At 50.3% G+C, this 23,499-nt stretch overlaps 1 protein-coding gene across 10 annotated transcripts in view; it reads right to left on the reverse strand.

The window, feature by feature from the left end:
• The window catches only part of MYO18A (myosin XVIIIA), a 137,536-nt gene that overhangs the window by 54,629 nt on the left and 59,408 nt on the right, over nucleotides 1-23,499 (reverse strand). For 7 of the 10 annotated variants that reach the window (XM_074263752.1, XM_074263751.1, XM_074263750.1 and 4 more), the window contains exons 3-11: nucleotides 15,392-15,427; nucleotides 12,234-12,321; nucleotides 5,976-6,082; nucleotides 5,713-5,889; nucleotides 4,489-4,702; nucleotides 3,848-3,990; nucleotides 2,125-2,225; nucleotides 1,172-1,235; nucleotides 706-850 (exon numbers count right to left, since the gene is read on the reverse strand). In XM_074263752.1, coding sequence (XP_074119853.1) covers nucleotides 706-850; nucleotides 1,172-1,235; nucleotides 2,125-2,225; nucleotides 3,848-3,990; nucleotides 4,489-4,702; nucleotides 5,713-5,889; nucleotides 5,976-6,082; nucleotides 12,234-12,321; nucleotides 15,392-15,427 — 1,075 coding nt within the window. The remainder of the gene's footprint in view (nucleotides 1-705; nucleotides 851-1,171; nucleotides 1,236-2,124; nucleotides 2,226-3,847; nucleotides 3,991-4,488; nucleotides 4,703-5,712; nucleotides 5,890-5,975; nucleotides 6,083-12,233; nucleotides 12,322-15,391; nucleotides 15,428-23,499) is intronic. The other 3 variants (XM_074263754.1, XM_074263753.1, XM_074263748.1) reach the window with 1 other exon arrangement.

Raw genomic sequence — 23,499 nt, forward strand, 5'->3', positions numbered from 1 at the left:
GAAGCCGAGAGGACAGGCCGGGACTCGATGCCCTTCCCAGCCCGAATTCTGCTGGCAGACATTCTGAGGGCCCAAGGTCGCCACCCACCACAATGAGGTGTCGGAGAAGGGTTCCACTGGAGTGTGGACACAATCGTGCCCAAATGGAGAAGACTGCCCCATCCCGAGACAGATGACCACCTGGGGGTGACACACATCCCCTCTGGCCCCGGTCTCCGAGGGAACAGGCGCCCTGGGGTCCCAGAGTGCTCACAGAAGTCAATGTGCCTCATATTTCATCCATATCAGGTTACCTACCTGCTGTCTTGGGAGGGGGGAGAAAAATTTGGACCACAAAATCTTAGAGAAATGAAGTTGAAAAACTGTCTTTACACATATTCAGAAAAAATAAAATACTACTGAAAATTTAGAAACAAAACAAGTCAGAGTGCCTGAGGTGGGATAGAGGAAGGACCCCAACAGGTCATGACCTTGTCAAGATGTCCAGAAGGTTCACAGATAGGGGGCCTAAAGGGTCAGTAAGCCCAACCCCCTGGTTTGACAGATTCCGAAGCTGAGAGATGCAGGGGTCTGCACAGGGTCACACTGGCTAGCACAGGGCAGGCCTGGGTTTCCTAACTCTGAGTCCGCGGCGCTCCCTGGATAGAAGCCGGCCCTTTGGCTCGCCCACCCGAGCAAGGTCAGCTTTGTCCAATGGTCCTTTACCTTTGGTGGCACCTGCAGCCCCCAGGTGGTAGATGGCAGCCAGGATGAACCAACAGGCCTTCTGCTCGTCGGGGGAAATGCCGAGGACCTTCATGGCGGCCTGCAGCTTACTGAACTGCTGGGCCGCCTTCTGCTTCTCCTCGGGCTGTAGGGGAGTGACCAGGCTTGTTGGCACCGGGCCCGTGGTGGTGCAGAGTGTAAGCAGATGTGTCAGGGGACTCCCCCCATCCCTCCCCCTCCCCAGGGTGAAGAAGCCCCAAAGCCAGTGGCTGCTGGGCCCTTGGGAAGAGTCAAGTGTAGAACAGAGCAGCCCTGCTTGGGCAGGGGACCCCTCATTTGGGGAAACTGAGTCCCAGATAAAGTGACTTGACCAAAATAGATGTAGGACTTCAGAGGTCATCAAATAAGACCCCCACATGCCCAACCAGGGGTGTCTGCTCCAAGTCCTGCCAAATGAGCTTCTCACCTTGGATAAGGGCACAATCCCAAAAATATTGTTCTCTGCCAGGTGGTTGAAGTGCAGCTCTGTCCTGGGGGCGGAAACTTGGCATTAGCACCAGTCAGGGTAGACAGGGCAAGGTCTAACTACAGCTTCCCCAGCCAGCCAAGGGGTCCATCGCACACAGAAGAGATTGAGTGTTGCCTAAAGCACTGGGACATTGTGTGGGGTCATAGGGCCAGAATCAGAGAGATGGAGGAGCCCTGGTCTGTCTAGCTTCAGGATCAACTCTCTAACCACTATGTCACCCTGCCTCCTTCCGCATGATGGTCCCTTAAAAACTTGAAGACACAGTATTCCCTAAATTTTTTTCCATTCCCATTTCCTTCAATTCTTCTTCTTTTTCTTTTTTTTTTTTTTTTTTTTTTTTTTGCTGAGGCAATTGGGGTCAAGTGACTTGCCCAGGGTCACACAGCTAGGAAGTGTTAAGTGTCTGAGACCAGATTTGAACTCAGGTCCTCCTCACTTCAGGGCTGGTGCCCTATCCACTGAGCCACCTAGCTACTCTCCTTCAACTATTTTTATGTAGTGTGATCTCAACCAACAAGTCAATCAATCAATAACCATCTACAGCCAGGCACTGGTCCTTCACCATCCTCGTCCTCAAGCTTAGCAGTGCCCTTTCTAAATTAAGGTGCCCAGAACCAACAGAGTCCTCTAGTATGGGACTATCTTCCCCTTAGGCCAGGAGACTCTCTCTCTCTCAGGGCAGCCTGGCTCCTATACCAGTTGGTGTACTTGCAGGCTCACTCAGACCCCTTATTTTTTTTATTCTCTTACATTATTTTCATATCTTTTATTGCCTCAAACACAGGCAGGGACAGCCCAGAAATGAAAGTTGATCCACCCAAGGGCCAAAGTTCAGGGGCCCAATCCATGGGTGAGGGCCCTCCTTTTCCCAGCCACCTGTCCTGTCTCACCTAAGGGTGCTATCTCCACAGGCCAATAAATAGTAGAAGACATTGAAGGTAGCTTCACTAGACGGGCGCCGGGCAACTCGGAGCTTCTCAAGCAGCATAGTCTGTAGGAAAGTGCAGGATAGGGACATGGTCAAGGCCAGCAACTGCTCCCCACTATCCCTAGTTCTTCACACCAGGAAGGGCTGCTCCCACTGAAGGCTACCATCTTACTCTCAAGAGACATGTCCATTCTGATGTCAGGGACTGTGCCAGCCAAAGCTTTTATTAAAAACAATAGCTAGCATTTATATAGCATTTTGAGTTCTGCAAAGTGAGATAATGAGTGAGATGATGTGGGGCAGAAGGGAACCTCATACATCTCTAAGTTCCCTTAAACACTGTGGGGATGAAGGAGGTGAAATTAAAGAGGGAGACCAAAAAAGAAAAAAAGGGAAAAAAAGAGGGGAAATTCACAAAGCTCTCTATATTTTTGAGATATGAAACCCTTATCTGACAAGGTGTATCTGATTTTGTCTGTACAACCACCTTGGGAGGGAGGGACTATTATTACTCTCATTTTATAGATAAGGAAACTGAGGCATATAGGTGTTAAAAATGACCTTGCCCAGGGTCATATAGCTAGTAAGTATCTGAAGCAGGATTTGAACTTATGATTTTCCTGCCTTCAGACCCAGCCTCTATCTACCATATTACCTTGAGATCTGGGACCTAAAACAGAAGAGTTAATTAAACACTTAAGTTTCAAACTGAATCCCTGTAGCACCTCCCAGCCCATCACAGCCACCTTTCCTTATAGAACAGGAGTATTGTGGCAATTTGGCAGGGAGGGGATGCATGTCCATGATAAGCCATGAATCCCTGTAGCACCTCCCAGCCCATCACAACCACCCTTCCTCAGAGAATGGGAGTATTGTGGCCATTTGGCAGAGAGAGGCTGTATGTCCATGATAAGCTATGAATCCCCATAGCTCCTCCTGTTCCTCAGAGAACAGGAGTATTGTGGCCATTTGACAGGGAGGGGATGTTGCCCACGATAAGTTAACTATACTCCCCACTAGGTGTAAATGGTACTAAGACCAGTCTATTACTGATATAGATTGAGGATATGGGTGAGATGATGTGGGGCAGAGGGGAACCTCATACATCTCTAAGTTCCCTTAAATACTGTGGGGATGAAGGAGGTGAAATTAAGAGGGACCCAAAAAAAGAAAAAGGAAAAAAAAGGGGAAAAAATTCACAAAGTTCTCTATATTTTTGAGATATAAAACCTTTATCTGACAAACTATAAAATTCACTTTCCCTCCAATTTTCTGCTTTTAAACTTGGCTACATTGACTTTATTTGTACAATGTTTTTTAAATTTATTGTAATAAAATTATCCATTTTGCATCTCAAAGAAAAAAAAAAAAAGGAATTAAGAGGAAGCTAAAAGTCTTTAAGGAAGCCATCTCTATCATTTTCCAAGGGCCTGGTCCTAATTGGGTGAAGGGAAGTGGGGCTGCAGATCTTGTATCCCATGCATTCCCGATGGGGCAGCCACTAGAGGAGGGGAGGCAGCCTTAACTCAGGGGTTGCCTGTGTCCATGATGGAGAGGAACTGAAGCCCCAGGGAATAGGCCCTCGTTAGAATTTCCAGCCACCATCCTCCTAGCCCAATCTGTCAAGGCCTTATTTCCTCCAAACTTCTGGTCCAGAGGGGTGGAGAACGGGGGTTTCCTCTCACCTGAACAGAGGCTGAGGACACCTGGCCAGCTTGGTCAAAGTCCAGCGAGAGGATCTGGGAGAAGCGGGTCGCATTGCCATTCATGATGGTGGGGCTATTCCCAAAGGCCTCCAGGACGGTGTACAGAGCCTGCCACTTCTCCACTGTGAAGGGCAAACCAGAGAGAGCTCAGGATGCAGGCAGTGGGACAGGGAGGGCATCTGCCAGTGTGAATCCTCAAGGCCGGGCCATCTCAGAGGAGCCTGAACTCAGTATGCTCTCCAAGAATCCACTGAGCTCAGAGGGTGGACTGGGCAAATCCAGACGTGGCAAGGGGACTGACTAGCCTGCAGCCACAGGATTGCAGGATCAGAGATCCAGAGCTGGAAGGACCTTAGAATCACAGAATCCAAGTCATTTTTCAGAGGAATATGGATGTGGGGTCCAAGCCCAACATCCCTCCACAGGAAGGAGGGGATAAGGGTCCGTGGAGTACAGAAGATGGCATCCTGAGGGCAGCCCCTTTGCCACCCAGCAGCAATGGCTCCCCATGCCAGGTTGACACCAAAGTGGAATCTCAGGGAATGCAGAAAAGCTCAGCCTGTCTCCCCACGCACTCCTCACTTCCCTGGCTGCAAGCTCGGGTCCGCCCTCCAGCTCACCTGAGAACACCTTGTTCCCGCTGGTGCCCGCGATGGTGGCCAGGTACTGCACCAGGTGCTGGCAGCTGGCGGTCTTGCCGCTGCCGCTGCTGCCCAAGAGAACAATGGACTGGTCCTGGCGATTCATCAGCATGGCGCGGTAAGCTGTCTGTGCCACGGTGTAGATGTGGGGCGCCATCTCCTCCCGCCGGCACCCTTTGAACATGTGCATCACCTGGGGGGGGCGATGGGGGGAGCATCAGACTTGGGGTCCCTGGGAACACCAGGAGCCACACGTCCAAAGGCTCAGAAGCAGGACTGGTGAGCTGGAAGGAGGAGTTCCATCCCCTAGCAGCCGTGGAGGTCTCCTAGTCCACATAACAGAGGAATAGAGGCTCAGGGAGACAGAGACTTGCCCAAGTAACAAATGTAGGAAGCATCAGAAACAGTATTCTGACCCGACATTCTGCCCTTCCCAAACATCTCCTCACCGGGGGGCTACAGTGGCCATCAGCTCCCTACCGCTCCTTCACCCACCAATGAAACCCCGGACGCTAGTCCTGCATCCCCAGCTTTGGGTGAGCCTTCCGGGCAAGGACTGGGCCTCTGGGCCCTCTGGGCCATTTCCCCACTGAGCTGGCTGCACTGGCCACCTTCCTCCTCTCTCCCCCCCTTCTAGCCAGATCCCTGATGTAACCGTGGATCCTTCTCTGGGATTCCCGGGCTCTGAGAGGCAAGGGTTTAACTTTCCTTCGTCTAGAACCAGGCACATTCCCAGCCATCCACATGCCAGCTTCTGCGCCATCCTTCCCCCCCTCACATAAATGTCTGCGGGAATTGGAACACAGGCTCTTGGAGGGCAGGGGATGTCCTGATTGCTCAGATTTTTACTCCCAAGACTTAGCACAGTGCCTGACACATACTAAAAGATTAATATTATCATTCATTCATATTTTCTCTCTCCATTCCTCTCTCTCTCTCTCTCTGTCTCTTTTTTCTTTATCTCTGTCTCTCTTTCTCCATCTCCTCTTCCTCCCTCTCTCTCTTCTCCTCCCCGCCTTCTCTTTCTCCCTTTCCTTCTTCCTCGCTATACCTAAGCCTGAGAAATGACAAGCATAAGTTCCTAGGACGGAATATTTTTAAAAGACCCTTTGTCACCCTTTGGACGGCAGCCAGACAAGCAGGCGATGGGAGGTGGATGGAGGGATGGACGGGGGAGCCTGCTGGGAGGCCGGCTGGCCGTACCTTCTCCGAGTACATAGCGGGGGCCCCTCGGGGGCTGAGGATGAGCAGGCTGGGGCCGGCGTAGGTGTGCAGCAGGCTGGCCCCGTAGCGCTGGCGAAGGGTGTGCAAGACACTTGACTCGTTGAGGTACACCAGGGAGGCCAGGTCTTCCAGTCGGTCACAGGATGGGGCGTTGGCCTGGAGGAAAGGGAGAGGCCTGCAATTTTCACCCCACCCAGGACCCGACAGACCTCCCCCCCCCCCAGTCCCTGCTCGCCCTGTACCTTCTCCACATCATCCTCATCCACGTCCAGTATGGTCCCGTCATGATCCAGTTTCACTCGGACCTTCCCTTCAGGTAGGCTTAACTCCTCTGACTTCAGTTGGCTGGCTACACAGGAAGAGAAATAAGCATTTATTAGCCACTTACTACATGCCAGGCACTCTGGAGAGAGGCAAAAAGAAGTTCCCTGGCCTTGGAGAGCAAGCATTCTGAAAGAACATGCACTTCCCTGACGAATTGGGAAATGGCTGAAAGGTGGGCTATGATCATGATGGACCGCGACTGTGCTACCAGGAATGACCAGCAGGATGTCCTCAGAAAAACCTGGGGAGACGGAGTGGCAAAGTGAAAGGAGCAGAACCAGGGAACGCCGGGCACAGTGATAGCCAGACCTTCTGCCCATCCCAGACGTCTCCTCACTGGCCATCAGCTCCATTCCCTACCCCTCCTAATCAATGAATGAACTCACTATTCTCAGCAGCACAATGATCCAAGGCTATTCCAGGGTACTCAAGATGAAAACCGCCGTCCATCTCCAGAGAAAGAACTGGTAGAGTCTGAAGGCAAGCTGAAGCATACTTTTTGAAAACTTTATTTTCCTGGTGGAGTTTTTTTTGGTCTATATTTTCTTTTACAACATGACTAGCATGGAAATGTTTTGCATGACTGCACTTGTATAATCTATATCAGATCAGACTGCTTGCCTTCTCAATGAAAGGGGAGAAGAGGGAGAGAATTTGGAACTCAAAATTAAAAAAAAAAAAAAAAAAAAAAAAAAAAAGAATGTTTAAAGAAATTTACATAAAATAAAAAAAAAAAAAAGACCTGGAAAGGGGCAGCTAAGTGGCACAGTGGATTGAGCACTGGCCCTGAAGTCAAAAGGACCCGAGTTCAAATCTGGCCTCAGACATTTAACACTTCCTAGCTGTGTGACCCTGGGCAAGTCACTTAACCCCATTGCCTCAGAAGGGAAAAAAAAAAAAAAAAGACCTGGAAAGGTAGGATTTGACCTAAATCTTGAAGGAAGTAGAGATGCTAAAAGTTGGAAGTAAAAATGGAGAGCACCTGAGACATGGGAGATAGTGCCTGTGTGAGGGCCAGCAGAGCTGGATCATAGAGTACGGAGAAGAGAAAGGTATAAAAAACTGGAACGGTAAAAAAGGAGTCAGGCTGTGATGGGCTCTGAAATCCAGACAGAGGGTTTTCTAGATCCTGGTGATAATGGGAAGCCAGTGCTCCTTGAACAGGTGAGATGACATAGCTCTCCACTCTGAAGTGGAGAAAGCACATAGGATCACAGATTTGGAGGCAGAAGGGAACTTATAAAGACCATTCAAACCCAATCCCCATGCCGGGCGACAAAACTGAGGCTGAGTGAAGTGACTTGTCCAGGGTCACACAGCTAATAAATGTCTAAGGTAGGATTTGAACTCAAGTCCCCCTGACTCCATCTACTATACCACACTGTCTCCTACTCAGGAGATGGTAAGCAGATCAGTTTGGCTGAAAGAAGCATCCATCAGAGGGAAGCAGGAGAAAGCTAGAAAGATCTACTGAAACTAGATTGGATAAAGAAGGTCTTTGGCAAGGCTTTGGGCCTGGATTCAAGCGATGGGGAGCCATTGAAGATGTTTGAGGAGTAGAGGGATGTGATCTGAGCCTGATTACAAACGACAGAATCTAAGCATTAGGGTTTAGGATGGAATCTATAATTTCGCTGATATAGGAGAACTCCCAGAGGAGGAAACTCTCTCTACCAATGCAAGCTGTCACAGAAGAGTAACCTGGGAATACTGAGAGGTCATTTGACTTGTCCTGAGAGTCACAAAGTCAGTGTGTTTCCAAAGCAGAACTTGAACTCGAGTCTTTTCTGGCTCTTTATCCATGATGCCTTTTCATGATCACTTTGTCAGATTTAAAAATATGTCCTTTAGGGAAATTAAAATGGCAACTGTCTGTACAATAAAACTAAAGAAAACCAAATTAGGAGAAGCAGCAGCTGGACCAGCCCAAGGCTATGGAGGAGCTCACGCTGGAAGAACACCAAAGGGACTGATGACAGGATTCTCAAGGCAAGGAGGTGACCGAACACTTACAAACAAACCGAGACATTTTTATTACCAAAAAAGGCAATTTAAAAAATGTAACTATCGAAACATAGGCCGACTCTCTTTAAAAAAAAAAAAGGGGGGGGGAGAGATTAAAAACTTAATATTACACATCAATACAACTAATTAAAATGGCTTTGTAATCATTTACATTTAAGTTAATTAATTTCAATGCCTAAAATAGCATAAGTCCCTTTCAGTGACTCTCTCCAAGGACCCATCAGGATTCTGTGTGCGCCCATTCCTTCTCATTCCCTTTCTTTCTTCCATGGGCGCTTTGCTGGCACTTTTCAGTTTTTTTTGGCCTGACATGATTTCATTAAGATCTTTCAGGATTTTTTATATTCTTCAAACTTGTTGGTGTTAATTGCATTATTGTATTCCATTACGGTAATGCGCCATGGGGAAGTCAAGCAATTCTTCTGTTGTTGAGTGCTTGCTTTCCCGTATCTTCAGAATCTTTAATAGGAAAGACTTGGACATGTACATACACACACACACACACACACACACACACACACACACACACACACTCCTATTCATCAAGAATATCCGTGTGTGTGTGTGTGTGTGTGTGTGTGTGTGTTGTACGGGATGAAGATTTGAGAAGGGAACAGGCAAATTTTCACTACAATTTTCTTTAATATTATGAACTTAAAAACACCAACAAACTTGAGCAGAGGATCATAGATCTAGAAGGGGGAAAGAACCAAAAAGGGACAAAAAGATTATGAAAGGCAAATAAATCCTTTCCTCTCACTGAAAGGCAAAAAGGGTCCCAACCACCCAAATACCAAATTCTGATCTTGATTGATTGGAAAAAAAAAAAAAATCAGTGAAAATTTCACTAACTAAAAGGATCTGATCTTTCTTCCATCTTGGTGCCAGACTTAGTTTGGACACTCCACTGACTTTATTCCTACAGTGATGCATTGGGATAAAACACTGAGCTTGAAGACAGATCTGAGTTCAAATCCAGCCTCAAACACTTACTGGCTGTGATACTGGACAAGTCACTTAACTTTGTCTGCCTTAGTTTCTGTATAATGAGCTGAAGAAAGAAAGCAAACCACTTCAGTATTTTTGCCAAGAAAGCCCTAAATGGGGTCATGAAGAGTCAGATAGAATTGAAAACAACTGAATGACAACAAAGCTCAAAACTTCTGAACTCAAAATATCCACCATCAATAGTCTCCCAAACAGCAAGAACTATAGTCATCTCTTAGCAAACCTGCCTCTCTCATATTTTTACAGATAAGGAAGGAAACTGAGACCCCAGAAGTAATCTACAGACTCATAATTTTAGAGGTAGAGGAAGCATTTAGACCATCTAGTCCAACTCCCTTAATTTCTACTTGAGGAATTTCCTCAAGTGATTTTGCTAAAGGTCACACAATTGGTAAGCAACAACAATGAAATCTGAATGAGTCCTCAGATTCTAAAACCAATATTCTTTCCAGTGTATCATACAAAGAAGATCAGAAAAGAATAGCACAGAATAGATAGTAAATCTCCGCTAAATATAGCTTGATGAAGGGTGGATTTGGTCTTTTTTTAAAAATTCAACATTATAGTTTCAACATTGCCCTGCTTATCTCTGTCACCTTCTGAACTTCCTTCTGTTCTTTTGTGTTTGTTTTTTTAATGATTCATTGATGAACAAGAAAATTGGTTTTACACACATATATTGTATCTAGGTTATACTGTAACATATTTAATATGTACGGGATTGCCTGTCATCTAGGGGAGGGAGTAGAGGAAGGGAGGGGAAAATTTGGAAAAATGAATGCAAGGGATAATGTTGTAAAAAAAAAAAATTACTCATGTATATGTACTGTCAAATAAAATTATAATTATAAAATTAATTTTTAAAATGATTCATTGATGATTCTTTTTTTCTTCCCTTCCCTTTTTTTAAAATAATTATCACTAACCGAGCCTCACAGAAAAATAATAAAAGCCCGTGCTTGCAACAACCAAGTAGTCATCTAAAACCCAAAATTGGCCATTTCTGAAAAAGCATGTCTCCACAAACATTATTCTCCAGGAGAACACATCTTGACAGTCATAGAATTGACAGAAAGATATAGAGAATATCAGCTCCCACTGTACCAATTGTCTGTCATTTGATTTGGTGGCACCGAATGCTACCTTGGGAGAATCTTCTCAAAGATGCTTGTCATGCAAATGTTAAGATCACACACAGGTTCCTTTAAAGATGCTGAAGTAGAGACTGCTATGTTAGACAGCTCTAAAGAGACAAGGCCCCTGCTAAAGGACAAACAGAAGAGAAGTTTCCTAAAAATGGTGAGGTCCTTCACATGTTCTTATATATGCCAAGGATTTTTGTGTTGATCGCACTAAGCTATGGCACTTCCTGCAGGAGATTTATAACCGTTCAAAGTTTGGCCCAATCATCCATATGGGAAAAACTCAATGAATGAAAACTGCTTTATGTCCAAGAAGTTTAGAAGGATACACAAAGAGGTCAATTTTAATCCTAGGGAATGGATAATTTCAAAGCTATGCGGAACTTCACAGTGCAGAACAGCACTTTAAGAATTTGTAGTGCTGTATTATCTCAATCATGTCTGATTCTTTATGATCCCATTTGGGTTTTTTTTTTTTTTTTGGGCAAAGACACTGGAGTTGTTTGTCACTTCCTTTTCCAACTCATTTCACAGATGAGGAAACTGAGGCAAACAGGCTTAGGTGACTTGCCCAGGGTCACACAGCTACTAAATGTCTGATGCCAGATTTCAGCTTAGGAAGATGAGTCTTCCTGGTTCTAAGCCCATTGTTCTATCCACTGTGCCAATTAGCAGCCACCTAAGTTGTCCCCTATAATTTATAGCCTTAGAGAATTGTCTGAGAGACTATGTGACTTGCCCAGGGTCATGGAGTCAGTGTGTTTCAGAGGTAAGACTCAGCCCAGGTCTTTCTGGTTCTGAAGCCAACTCTGCCTACTATACCTTGCTATCTCTGTTACTAACTTGTAAGACATAATATAAACTTAAAAAAAAAAAACTGTACATACCCAAACTTTATAGTTTTACAATAGTTTACAATTGGCTTCTTTGTATAGTCAAATGTTTAATATGTGTTGATGACTGTTAAAATAATGATAAAAAGAAACAATATGCTATTGGCTAGCCCCAGGGGTTTTTTTGAATCCTAAAGCCCTTTGAGAATCCAGGAAAAGCCTATGGACCTCTTCTCAGAAGAATAACTTTTAAAAAAAGAAAACAAAGCACCTAGGACTACAAAAGGAACCAATTATATTGAAATTCTATTATCAAAATATTTAAATACAAGGATTCTGTTGGGATTCACCCAAAGGACAACCGGAAACATGTGATCAATGAAAACCTGAAGATCATAAAAGAGATCACTCAATCCATTAATCTACAAGCATCAACTAACAGGTTCTGTTTTGGATATCTTAAGCTTGAACATTCCGCTGCAAAGATGCAGTGCTTGGTTAGGAAAGCAAAACCTGGAGCTTAGGGGAAACCCCGAGGCTAGACACAGATCTGAGAGTCATCAGCCCATGAAACCAGTAGCCTGGATGGCTCACCAAGGGAGAGGGTGCTGATAGACACAAAGAGGGACAAGGGAGAGAATCCAGAAGAACACTGCATTAAAGAAGAGAATGAAAGAAGGGACACTGGGAAATAAGAAAGGGAAAATGTCAACAAGATAGTAGAAGTCAAAGGATAACAGAAAATATGTCAAAGAAGTTGGCAGTTAAATATTACACAGAAACCACAAAGGATACAGGATGAGAAAAAAGACCTAGATTTGGCAAATAGGAAATTACAGGGGACTTCTGAGTTACTATATAATGATGATGATGGAAACCAGTTTGTAGAAATACAGTAGATGGAGGCAGCCAACAAAGACTCTTCATTCAAGAAGTTTAGGGGGAAAAGGGGAAAAAGACCAATGGGATGGTAACTTGATGGGACAGAGCATAAATCAAAAATGAAAAAAAAAAAACCCCATAGAATTTTGAGACTTTTATCAACATTTGACAGAAATAGAAGTGAAGGAAGAAAACAGTGGGAGATTAAGAAGGTATTAGTAGGAGAAAGGAATCTCAGACAAGTCAAAGATTCTGCAGCCCAATCTCCCATTTTCCAAAGACTCACCAAGAGAGAAGCCATCTTGATGGACCAGCCAAACCTTCTCCGTCTCGTGCCAGGCTTCCTCAGCAGCAATCTGCTCCTCTGTCTTGGCCTGTTTGGGGGGAGCAAGGACACAGAGTCAGATTTAGGTCCCTGGGTTCAGGAAGAGAAGATGGAAAAGGAATTAGACAAAGAGGAGGGCACACAGAGAGAGGGGCAGGGCAGGAGAGGGAGCAGGTCCTGGAGGATCAGAAAGGGACATAGCAAAATAAGACAGAACCAAAAGTGGGCTTGGAGGAAGGAGAACTGGAATGGCTCCAATTAGCTCCAGAATCTTAAAAAAAAATAAATGGGAATGCGGGGAGAGTAGAGATCCCATGCAAGGTGAGGACAATTGAAAATTCAGACTGTCCTTCTACCTCCATTTTCTTCTCCTTACTCAGTCTTTGGGGTCATTGGCCCCTAGACTCCTGACCCAACCAAAAAAAAAAGATGAAAAGTGACTTCTCCAGCCCAGACCTCAGGAACTGATCAGGGAACACATTCATGACCAATCTCAGTTAAAAGAAACAGCTCTATCCTAAATCACACCAAGGAGACATGTGCATTCTTAGGTACCACCCTGCAAAAGGTGGGCACCAACATCTTGTGGCCCCGATCCCTTCATCCCCAGAACTCTGGAGTTCTTACAGCAAAGGCTGGAGGAGAGTGGCCAAGCGTTTGTGCCAGCTGCCCACAGGGCTTCCCCATCAGAGGTGGACCCCTATCCCACCGAGAAGCCAAGGGAGACACGAATGTGGACATAGCAACACGCCCAAGTATGAGGAAAGGCACGACCGGAGAACGACAGAATATCATACTGCATCAAACAGGGTCAACACTTGCATGCCAAAGCACAGACATGGGCAGGAGGGAGTGGAGGGGACCCACAGAGTGGATACACATCCCAGCAGACAGTGCCAGGCCTTGGGCTGCCAAACCTGAGCCAGCAATGCAGGGGGTTGAGGGCCAGAGAGGCCAAGGGCAGCAGCCAGCGAGGAAGAAGAAAGGAAAGGTTGGAAGAAAGAGTTAATCCTTCACTCCCAGAAAGACACCTGAACAGGTGAATTGGGGATGGGGGAGAGCCAGCTGGGAGATGAAAAATCAAACCATGCCTTGGTTTGGAAAGCAAAAAAGTTCATTCCTGTCCCTGGGGACTCCCCAGGGAGAACCTTTGCAATACACGGATGGGCAGATAATAGGTATTATCCAGGGGCATGAGGTTATGATCTCTGTCCCCAGGGCCTGCTCCTGGTTATCACACAGTCATAGAGAAAGGCAGAGGTGGCGGGAGGGAGGTGAGAGTCAGGAAGACATCTTCCTGAGTTCAAACCTGACCTCTGTTACTTATTAGCTGAGTGACTCTAACCAAGTCCCTTAATCCTGTTTGCCTCAGTTTCCTCACTTGTCAAATAAGCTGGAGAAGGTTATGGCAAACCACTCCAGTATCTTTGCCAAGAAAATTCCAAATGAGCTCATAAAGAGTCATAAATGACTAAACAACAAAAAACAGGAGAATTAGAAAAGAAAATGGCAGGAATGAGACCTCTGAGGTCCCCTGCAGCTCTGGCATTTATGACTATAATGAGCACCTCTCAGGGCAGGGATCCCCAAAATATGGCTGAGGGCTTCTGGGGCAGCTACAAAGCTCCCTAATATACCATGGGGTACATTAAGAATCATCAGAAAGAATATTTCTTGGGGCAGCTAGGGGGCGCAGTGGAGAGAGCACCAGCCCTGGAGTCAGGAGGACCTGAGTTCAAATCTGGTCTCAGACACTTAACATTTCCTGGCTGTGTGACCCTGGGCAAGTCACTTAACCCCAGCCTGGGGGGGGGGGCAGAATATTTCTTGTGTGGCACGATAATTATGGAAATATATCTAGAAGAATTATATATATTTAACATATATTGAATTACTTGCCATATAGGGGAGGAGGTGGGGGAAAAGGAGGAAAAAATTTGGAACAAGGTTATACAAGGGTGAACGATGAAAATTACCCATGCATATATTTTGAAAATAAAAAGCCTTAATTAAAAAAAGAAAAGTTGGACTTTTGTATCTCAACATTGGCCAATTCAAGTAATTTGATATCAATGATCATTGTCCTTGCAAAATCAAAGTTATAAATCAAGGGTTCCTACAGCATTTTTCTTTTAAGATGGCATTTATAATCATGAATAAAGAGATGATTATCATATATACATATATTATATCCCAATGGATTTTTTAAAAAGTTTTGCTGCAAGGGATTTGTTTAAAATATTTATTATTTGTATTAATGGGTAATTATATAAATTCAAAGTATTGGAGATGAATACAAAGGTAAATAAAATGGCATTGTTGTTCAAAAAGAATCTTCAGAAAGGTCATTCTGGTCTTTCCTCATAAGCTCATGGAATCAAGGCTGGGAAAGCTCTCCGAGCCCACCGAGACCCACCTCCTCATTTGACAAAAAAGGAAACTGAGTCACGGGAAGGTTCATTATTTTGCCCAAGACCGCCCATGTACCGAGCGGCAGAGCCGGGGCTGAGCCCGGGTTTAAACTGGGACTTTGCTCCAACAAAAGATGGAGGCGACGACCACCGCACGGTCACTGTGCTGGCCTTCTCTCCCAGGGTGATGGATGGGCTGCAGCGGAAGGGGACCGAATGGTAGCAGCGACGCGGAGCTTTGTTTAAAGCTGACGGGGAGAAGGGCAGCAGTGGGGGTCTGCAGTTCCCCTCAGCGACCACCAGATGGGGACAGAGAACATCTCCTGCTCCAGCAGGGCGGGCGCATGCAGAGGGTCCCCTTCCTCCCCCCACACTCGGGCGCAGGGTCGGGGGGGGGGGTGCCGGGGCAGCCGCAGGGGGTCTCGGTTTTCTCCTCATTCCTGGAGGCGATAAACCTGCAGCCCCGTCCAGGCCAAGAACTCGGCCCCTAGGGCACTCCCGACCCCGCCTCGGGGGCTTCCCCCGCTCCGTGAGACCAGGGTGGGCCGGAGAGGCCCTTCCCCCTCCCGGGGGCACACGGGGAAGGGGGGCAGGGACAGGCCTTACACTCCAGCACGAAGCCCGAGCGCAGACGCCAGCCCAGGCGCAGACCGGGGGCAGCGGGCGGCCGGCGGGAGCGGGGGGCTCCTCAGGGCGGGGGCACCCTACCTGGCTCTGGGCAGCAGAGACGGCCTCAGTGTCCAGCTGAGCAGCGGCAAAGGAGGAAAAGGAGAGAGGGGGAAGAGAAGAGCGTGAAAACACAAGCAGAACTGGCCCGGGAGGGCGGGCGCCCCTGAGAGAATGGGTGCAGGCTGGGAGGGCGGGCGCCCCTGAGAGTGTGGGTGCCCCTGAGAGTGTGGGCGCCTCTGAGAGTGTGGGCGCCCCTGAGAGTGTGGGTGCGGGCTGGGAGGGCGGGCGCCCCTGAGAGTGTGGGTGCAGGCTGGGAGGGGAGGTGTGAGCTGGCGGGCGCCCCTGCCGGGCAGTGGGGTAAAGGCAATGGTCATAGGGGGAGAGAGGGTCACAGCCGGGGTGACCGGACCTTTTCTTTCCAGGGGACCGAGCCCTGCCCACAAAGGGAGCCTTGGGACAAGCAGCTCGAGAGCTCCGGATTCCGTCTCTGAAGGAGCCGCCACACAAGACCCATATCCCTCCGGACTGAGTGATGAGGCAGGTCCGGACCCCAGGGGTCTGGCTCCCACAGAAGCACAGAGGCGTCCCCTCGGGCCCCAGGGCCGGGTCCCTCCCCTCCCCCCCAGCTAGCACTGGGGCACCGAGCGGGCCGGGCTGCCTGCTGCCACACGGAGCCCACAATGGTCCCAAACCCAGAACCCTCGGTCCGGACTGAGCCGAATGGAATTGTTCCGCCCACCCTGGGCCCAACAGACCAACCAGACACTCCCTAATGCAACCTAATTATTTGGTGGATTGCTCATTGATTTTACAGGTAAGGAAACTGAAGCCCAGAAGAGCTTTGTCCAAGATCACCCAGGGGCTGGGCTTCCGATCCAGGGAAGGGCGGAGCCCCTCTCAGCCCCAGAGCCCCTAGGCCGCTACACCATACCTCCCCCTCCCTCTCATTAAACCAAAGCCCTCCCCAAGCAAATCCTGGTCAACCCCCTGCCATTCCCACCACAACCCCCGTTCCTTCCACCTGCTTCTGAGCACAGCCCTGGCCACGGCTCCTGGCCCACACCCGCTGGGCCAAGCTGGAAACGCATCCCTGGTCCGATGCCCTTACTGTATATATACACGGTTATTATTCGCAGGCGCTCTCTTTGCCCTTAGACTGGAAGCTTCTCAAGGGCAAGGATTGTGTTTTTGCCTTTCTTTGGATCTCCCCTAAGTCTTTTCTAAATGTTCATCAGTAATCGGGCCAGACTCCTGCCCTGCTGCCCGCTACACGGCCACTCGCTGGGAATTGAGGCAAGACAAAGGCCTGCTTGAAAATCCCAGGGGTGGAGATGGGCCTCCCTGGGGTCTCCTCTCTCCCATGAGGCGGATGGGTACTGAGGAAGACACACCCACCGGTGGGCATCCTGCCATACAAGCCCTGCCTCTCAGACATACCCCTCCTCATGACCTTAGACCTAAAGCCCCAGACCACCCACTGCAGGAGTGACTGGGGGACGCAAGGTGACCCCACAAAGAACAGAAGGAATTACAGAAGTCATGAAGATCCTCTCAAGTCGCTCATGAGCCTCCTCTCCGGGGGTCGGCCGGGATTCCAAGGTGGGTCCTGCCTAAAAGTTAAACAGCGTTAGTGGTAGCCCTGGGAGGGAGGAGTCGCCTTCTGCCAGGTCTCCAGGACAGAAGGCCAGGGGCGGGGCAGAAGCCAAGCTCTGGGGGAACCACATGGCGGGAGCCCCTTGGAGCCAGCTCCTGCCACCCTGAGAACATCACTGGGGATCCACGGACCATCACGCTGGAGGCGAGAAGGAACCAAGGGACACAATCTAGACGTGAAAGAGGTCTTGGAGACTCCCTAAACAACAAGAGTAAAAATAACTCATTTGTCTGGGGCTTTAAGGTTTGCAAAGCATCCTCCGGATTTCACCTCCTTGATCCTCAGTACGGCCGCCAGGAGGGAGGGTGGATTTAGAAGCAAGACCGAATTTCAACCCTTACTAGCTGTGGGTCACTTCAATCCAGCCTCACTTTCCTTATCTGCAAAATGGGGAGAATATGTGTACCTTCCTCACAGGGTCTTTGTGAGGAGCTAGTCCAGCTCTCTCATTTTACAGATAGGAAAACGAAGGCCCAGGGCGACAGAGCTAGTAAATGTGTGCAGTACAATCGGAATCAAGCCCCTCTCCCTATGTCCCTTATACCACAGGAGAATAGGACCGTGCCCTGGGAGCGGGCAGGGAGGGAGAGACAGGGTGGCTGGGCCATACTGATCTGGAGAAATCAAACGCAATTCCTAAACTGTCAAGCAACCCCCAAGTCGCCTTTTGGACCCCATGCCCCAGCAGAACAACATGGTTCAAAACACTTTGTTCCTAAAGTTCCAAAAACAGCTCCGCGGGAAATGTGACCCCAACTCCATCCACCCTGAGCACTCAGCGAAGCCTTCTAGCAAGTCAGTGGGAATGGGTAGGAGGAACGGGGGGCGAGAAGGAATACGATCAATCAAAGGAGCCCACACTTGGATCGGGAAGGAACCCAAGAGGCTAACGCCCTTTCCGGATGAGGAAAATGAGACACTGAACACTTAGGTGACTAAGGTGAGTTCGGAAACCCAGACATTCTTATGTCATGCTGCACATACACCCCCAAAATTGGGAGGGAGGAGTGGAAATGCCAATAAGGAAAGAAGCCAGAAAATATTGTTCCCCATCCCCATCAATTAAATAAAGGGCTCTTTCCCACCTTGGCACCCCACCAGAGCCTCTCTCCCTCACTGCACCCCAACCCACGTTCCTTTATTTTGCTGAAACACTGTGTTAGTTAGGAGTTAGTAAGAGCCCATCTGGACAAAGTGGCCCAGAGATAACCCGTTTTGCCTACGGATCTTCCACCGGGCCCTGTGCTTCCAAGGGCTCTCTTTCCAGGAGGGCAGAGGGTGGCAGGGGCATTGCATGGCCCAAACAAGACCTTCTGGGGCCAACCCGAGTAGTATCCAGGAAGCCGAGGTTCCCAGGCTCTATAAGGCTCCCTAGCCCCCTGCCCCCAATCCCTCAAGCATGCACTGGGATGTGGCAGGCAGCGGAGCACCAGCCTGGGAGATTTAGGGTGGTACAGCTGCCATGGGCAAGAGAGGTTAGTGGCACACCGGACAAGGACGGCAGTACCTCCTGCTGGATGCCGGGGGCCGGCGGCCCGGGCAGCTCTTCCTGCTGGGGAAGTTCAGCTGGGGTGCCATCGGGGTTGGGGACGACATTCGGGACCTTGTCTGGTTCCCCCTTCGGCAGAGTTGGGGAGCACGGCTTTTTCTCAGAGTCGGGCTCTGCTGGGGAGTCTGGCTTCTTGGCTGGACCCACTTTCTGGGCTGTGGGCTTCTCCCCTCCCTTCTCAGAGGCTGGTCGGTTCCGTGGCTTATGTTCTTTGCCTTTGCCCCGAGACATCAGGCTCCGAAGGCCCACGGAGATCTCATCCTTGGCCGGCTCCTTCTTGGCTTCAGGCTTGGAGTGGAGGGGAGGAGGTGGGGGGGCGGGAGGGACCTTGCCCCCCTTCTTGCCATGGGCAGGGAGTTCAGGAGGCTTGGCACTTTTGGCTGGAGGCTCCTTGGCACCTCCAGGCTCCTCCCCAGGGAGCACCTTGTTCACCACCTTCCTCACAGCTTTTGCCACCCGTTTGCAGGAGACTCCCTGGGACTCCTCCGCTTGGGGCTCTGGCGAGGTGGTCCCCAGGCCATTCATGGAAGGCACAGGAGTGTCACCATTCAATACACTGGCAGGGCTACTGGATCTCTGGCAGGTCTCCACGGGCACTGGGCTCCTGCGTGGGGAGGCTCTGTCCTTCGTGGTACCCTCTGGCTACAGCCACAAACACGGGGAGGTGGGCACATCAGAGCCAAGCCCGTGGGCAACAGCCCCGCCACGCCCAAAGGGAAAAGTGAGGGGACCCTGGTCCATCATCGCCCCCCCCCCCAGCCCACATCCAACGGGTCCTAGGAACAGAAACACGCACACACATACACACGCTCCTAGTCAGAGCACATTCACCCCCCGAATCCACGTCTATCTAAAGGTTTTACAAGAAATCCTGGCTGAGACGCAGGATTCACCCTTCCCAAGGCCTTGTCCACTTCCTGCCATCCTGCCCGTCTTCATCCTAACCCCCCGAGGCGCTCTCCCTCTCCTGCCCAGCCCTGCATCAGGCACCAAGGACAGAGGTAAAATAGCTTCCCCCCACCCCCGTGCCACGCCAGCCTGCAGGCCCAGCTCAAACCTCAGCCTGTCCGTACCTCGGTGCCCGAGCAGGGAAAGGCTTCCTCTCCCCCAGACTGGCCAGGGCTCTTGCCCAGCTCTTTCCTTCATGCCTGCCAGCTCCCAGACACCGCCCCTTGCGCCCCGACACTCAGTCCAAGGAGTCCATTAAGTGCTTTTCTTTGCTTGATTTCTGGCTCTGCTCTCAAGAGCTCCTCCCTTCCATCAGAGCCTTCAAGCATCACGGGCTCCCTGGGCCCGAGAGCCAGGGAAGTGGGGGACGGAGCCGGCTCTGGCCTTCAAGGGGTTAACCACTAAAGCTAATGGCAAAGCTCATCCCCCTCACCCTCACTCCCGGCCTGCTGACGCTGCCTCTCCTCAATGCTGGCCAGCAGTCAGCCTGCAGTAAAGCGGACCCATCCCGGCGAATCCATCCTCCCTGCCCTGGAGAGCCCTGGCCCGCAGGGGAGGAGCCCCAGCCCCAGCCAGGAGGCTTCCCTGAGGAGCCATGTTCTGGGGGCTCGGGCCGGCATCCCTACAGATCCAAGCTGCCAGAGGGCAGGAGGTAGCCTGCAGGTGCCAGGCTTGCTATCTCCCTCTTCATTAGGACATGGGTCCAATCTGCACCCCTCTATCCTGCACCCAGAAGCCTTCTGCCAGGACCCTCCCCAGGCTGGGGTGGTTCTTGGGCAAGGAGCTCAGGAAGCATCTGGCTATGATGTAAGGAGCTGGACAGGCCAGGAAGGGAGTAGGAAAGGCCTATATGGGCCAGCCTCCCCCTCTCCCTCTCTCCTTGCCATGGGGGCAACTGTCCTCCTTGGGGGTACCTAGCCAACGCTGGGCCCATATCAGTGGGCACGGGGGCACCCTCAGCACGGCGACCAGGCACGCCGAGCTTGCCCTAAGGTTTTCCCCTCCAACTGGGTGAAAGCCTCAGACATCCTAGGAGACCTTCCCACTTACCCTCGCCCCCCCACCCCAAACACACAGCTGGAGTTCTCACGCTCCCAAAGTTTTCCAACTGAGGCAGGTTTCCCAGATTGGAGACCCAAGCCCTGATTTACAAAGATGCTTAGTCAGAAGGGGAACATTTTCTCTTCCACACATGACCCTGTCCCCTGTCTAGGGAATTGTGGGATGGGGCGGGAGGGAGAGAGAAGACTCATCTTCTTGGGCCCTGGAGGATGAGTCCTCCCGGCCCCCATCTCTAGCCTCGGTTTATCTCCCTGTGGCGCTATTCCCCCATCTGCCCCTCTGCCACCACATCATTGCAGGAAGTGGGCATGTGTGGTGGGAGGGGAGGAGGGAGTACAAGAGCCGCCTCAAAGTCTCCAGAGCAGGGCCGCTGACCAGGGCTCTGGGAAGAACAGCGGCAGCTGCATGGAGTCCCTGGCTGCCCACCCCCCAGCCCGCCTCTCCCTAGCGAGGGCCGGAGAAGGCCCTTCTCTGCACTTCCTCAGTGCGCTCCTCCCACCCCAGCCAAGCCGGGCTCATAGCGAGAGGGCTGAAAGCCGGAGAGAGGATACCCCCCCAGGGAAAAACTGTCTTTTGTCAGTCCTGCTGAAGCAGCTCTCTAAGCAGTCCCTGGATTCAGGAAAGTCCTCCAGAAGCCCCTGGACAACCTGTGGCTCTCCCCCTGTAGTACAGGGGACCCACTGTGACCCCCTCAGACACACACACACACACACACACACACACACACACACACACACACACACACACACACACACACTGAACACTTACAGCCCTCTCTTCTTTTCCAAGAGGACTCGCCTTTAGAATAATCTTGTCCTCATCTTTAACCTAAGGGAGCAAAAAGGGGCAGGGTCACCAACGGATGCGGGCTGGGCCCTGAGCTAAGAGCGGGGAGGCCCCCACTCTCAGCAGGACGGAGCCCTGAGCTCTCCCTGTCACTGGGGACGCTGGGCAGGAGTCCCACGGTGGTTCGAAGTTTCCAATTCTGGCAGTTTCAAACTGAAGGGGGTCTTTTGTAGGGTGAGAAACCCTGAGATATTTGGAGCTGGATGTCCTCAAATTTTCACCTTTTACAGGTGAGGAAACTGAGGCACACGAGGTTATGGATCACACAGTGGGGATATGAGACATTTTGAACCCGAGCCTTCCTAATTCCAAACCCAGCCAACGCTCTCTCCATTACTCCAGCCTATCGCCACATATTCTTTTAAGTGGCAAGCCGGGTTCAACCCCACTAGATCGAGCCCCTGGGGTAAGAGTAATACCACGGGTCGGGGTTAACCCACTCTGGATAATGCAGTCAAGCTAATTCGCTCCATACCTAACCCTTGGCACTGCCCCTGGATGAGGGGAAAGTAGCCAGAGCATCCTCTCCCAATATCTATGCCCCACCTCTCGCCCCAACATGGTGGTTCAGTCACTGAGCGGGAGGAAATAATAGCAGGACAGTGTTGTTTCTGCTGTGTAGACCCAAGAGTCAGGAGAACTCTACGGGGAAAATGTAAATGGCCTTTTCCCAGGAGGCCGCCTGTCTCATTCTGGAGTGATACAAAGTCTCCCGGAAAAGGCAGCTCCAGCTCTCCCCCCGCTCTGGCTGGAGGTGGGAAACCATGGCCAAGGGCCGGGTTTGGTGGGCCAGATGTTTTTCCCCACTGGTTTCCAACCTCAAACCCACAAAATTGTCAACCATGCAGCTATGGAAAGGGAGCGGGGGCCAGAGACAGGCATTCATATCTGGCCAAGGTTAGAAGGGCTATCACCGAGGAAAGAGTGCACAGGATGATTGGGGGTGAGGGTTAGGGGGAGATGGCAGGAAATGTGGCCGCCCAAGAGGGTCCTTACTTTTTAGCTTCAAGACTGAAATTAGGATAGACACACAAAGCAGCCTGGCTTTGAGCCCTGAAATCTCCTTCCCCCGGCTTCCCATCCTCTTCCTTCTCCCCCCAAACATATTCCTCCTAAACAAACTCATTTCTCTCCTCTCTTGAGAAATAAGACTTCCCTCCCATTCTTCTGATCCTGATCCCAGTAAGAAGTGGGGAGAAACTTCTCTCCCCCCAAGGAGCACTAACTCAGCTGTCCCCATCTCATCTCTCTGCCGGTTGGAAAGCGTGTATCCCTAAAATAACGCCTTTCTTTGGGGGGAAGGGGAGAAAGGGCGTAAGAAAGGAGGCCAAGGGCTGACATCTCTCTGAAAGAAGGGATTGATCATGAAGAGAAAGGGAATGTGGAAAAGATTCTAGGATGGCATTAATCATCATCCTTGGGGGGGGAAATCTCCCTGGGCTTTTTAAACCAGAGATTCAGGCTAATTTAGGCGAAGGACAATAGGACTGGCTCCGGGCACCGGCCAGCTCTGGCCCTCCCTCCTGGGGCCGCCCAGAGTCCCCAGGCCACCGTGCTAACCCCGCTTTTAAAAGTACAAGTCACGGCTCTCTGTAGCTGCTTTCAAAGTTCACGTGAAGCTTCAAAGTAAGGCCACAGTTCCCTTAGGCCCGGCAGAACAGAATGGTTTTTAAAGGAAAACCGACTAGTTTCAAACGGGGATGGATCACAGGGCTGGCGAGGAGGGAAGAGGAGAGGAAAGATCCAAGCCTCTGCCTCGCTGGTCCCTCCTCCCTGACGCTGCCCACGAGACCCTTCCCCCCACACTCCAAGCTCACAACATGCGTTATTCGCCCAGCACACAAGACAGAAGGGTAGTTAATGCAACCCCCGCCCCTCACTCCCGGCACAAACATACATGAACAGAAGTCGCTGTAAGCTCAGGCCCAGGGACCGCCCGACTTCCAGGCCCTGAAGTCCTTAACTGGCTCAATCCTCCCTCCCGGCAGCTCCGAACCCCCTACCCCAAAGAACCAATCCAGCCGGGGAGGGGAGATACTTCTGTCTCCCCCAGAGGGTCTTGGGATCACAGCTCAGTCCCTGGATTTA

Source organism: Sminthopsis crassicaudata, chromosome 4, assembly GCF_048593235.1.
Source record: "Sminthopsis crassicaudata isolate SCR6 chromosome 4, ASM4859323v1, whole genome shotgun sequence".
NCBI classification, from domain to species: Eukaryota; Metazoa; Chordata; class Mammalia; order Dasyuromorphia; family Dasyuridae; genus Sminthopsis; species Sminthopsis crassicaudata.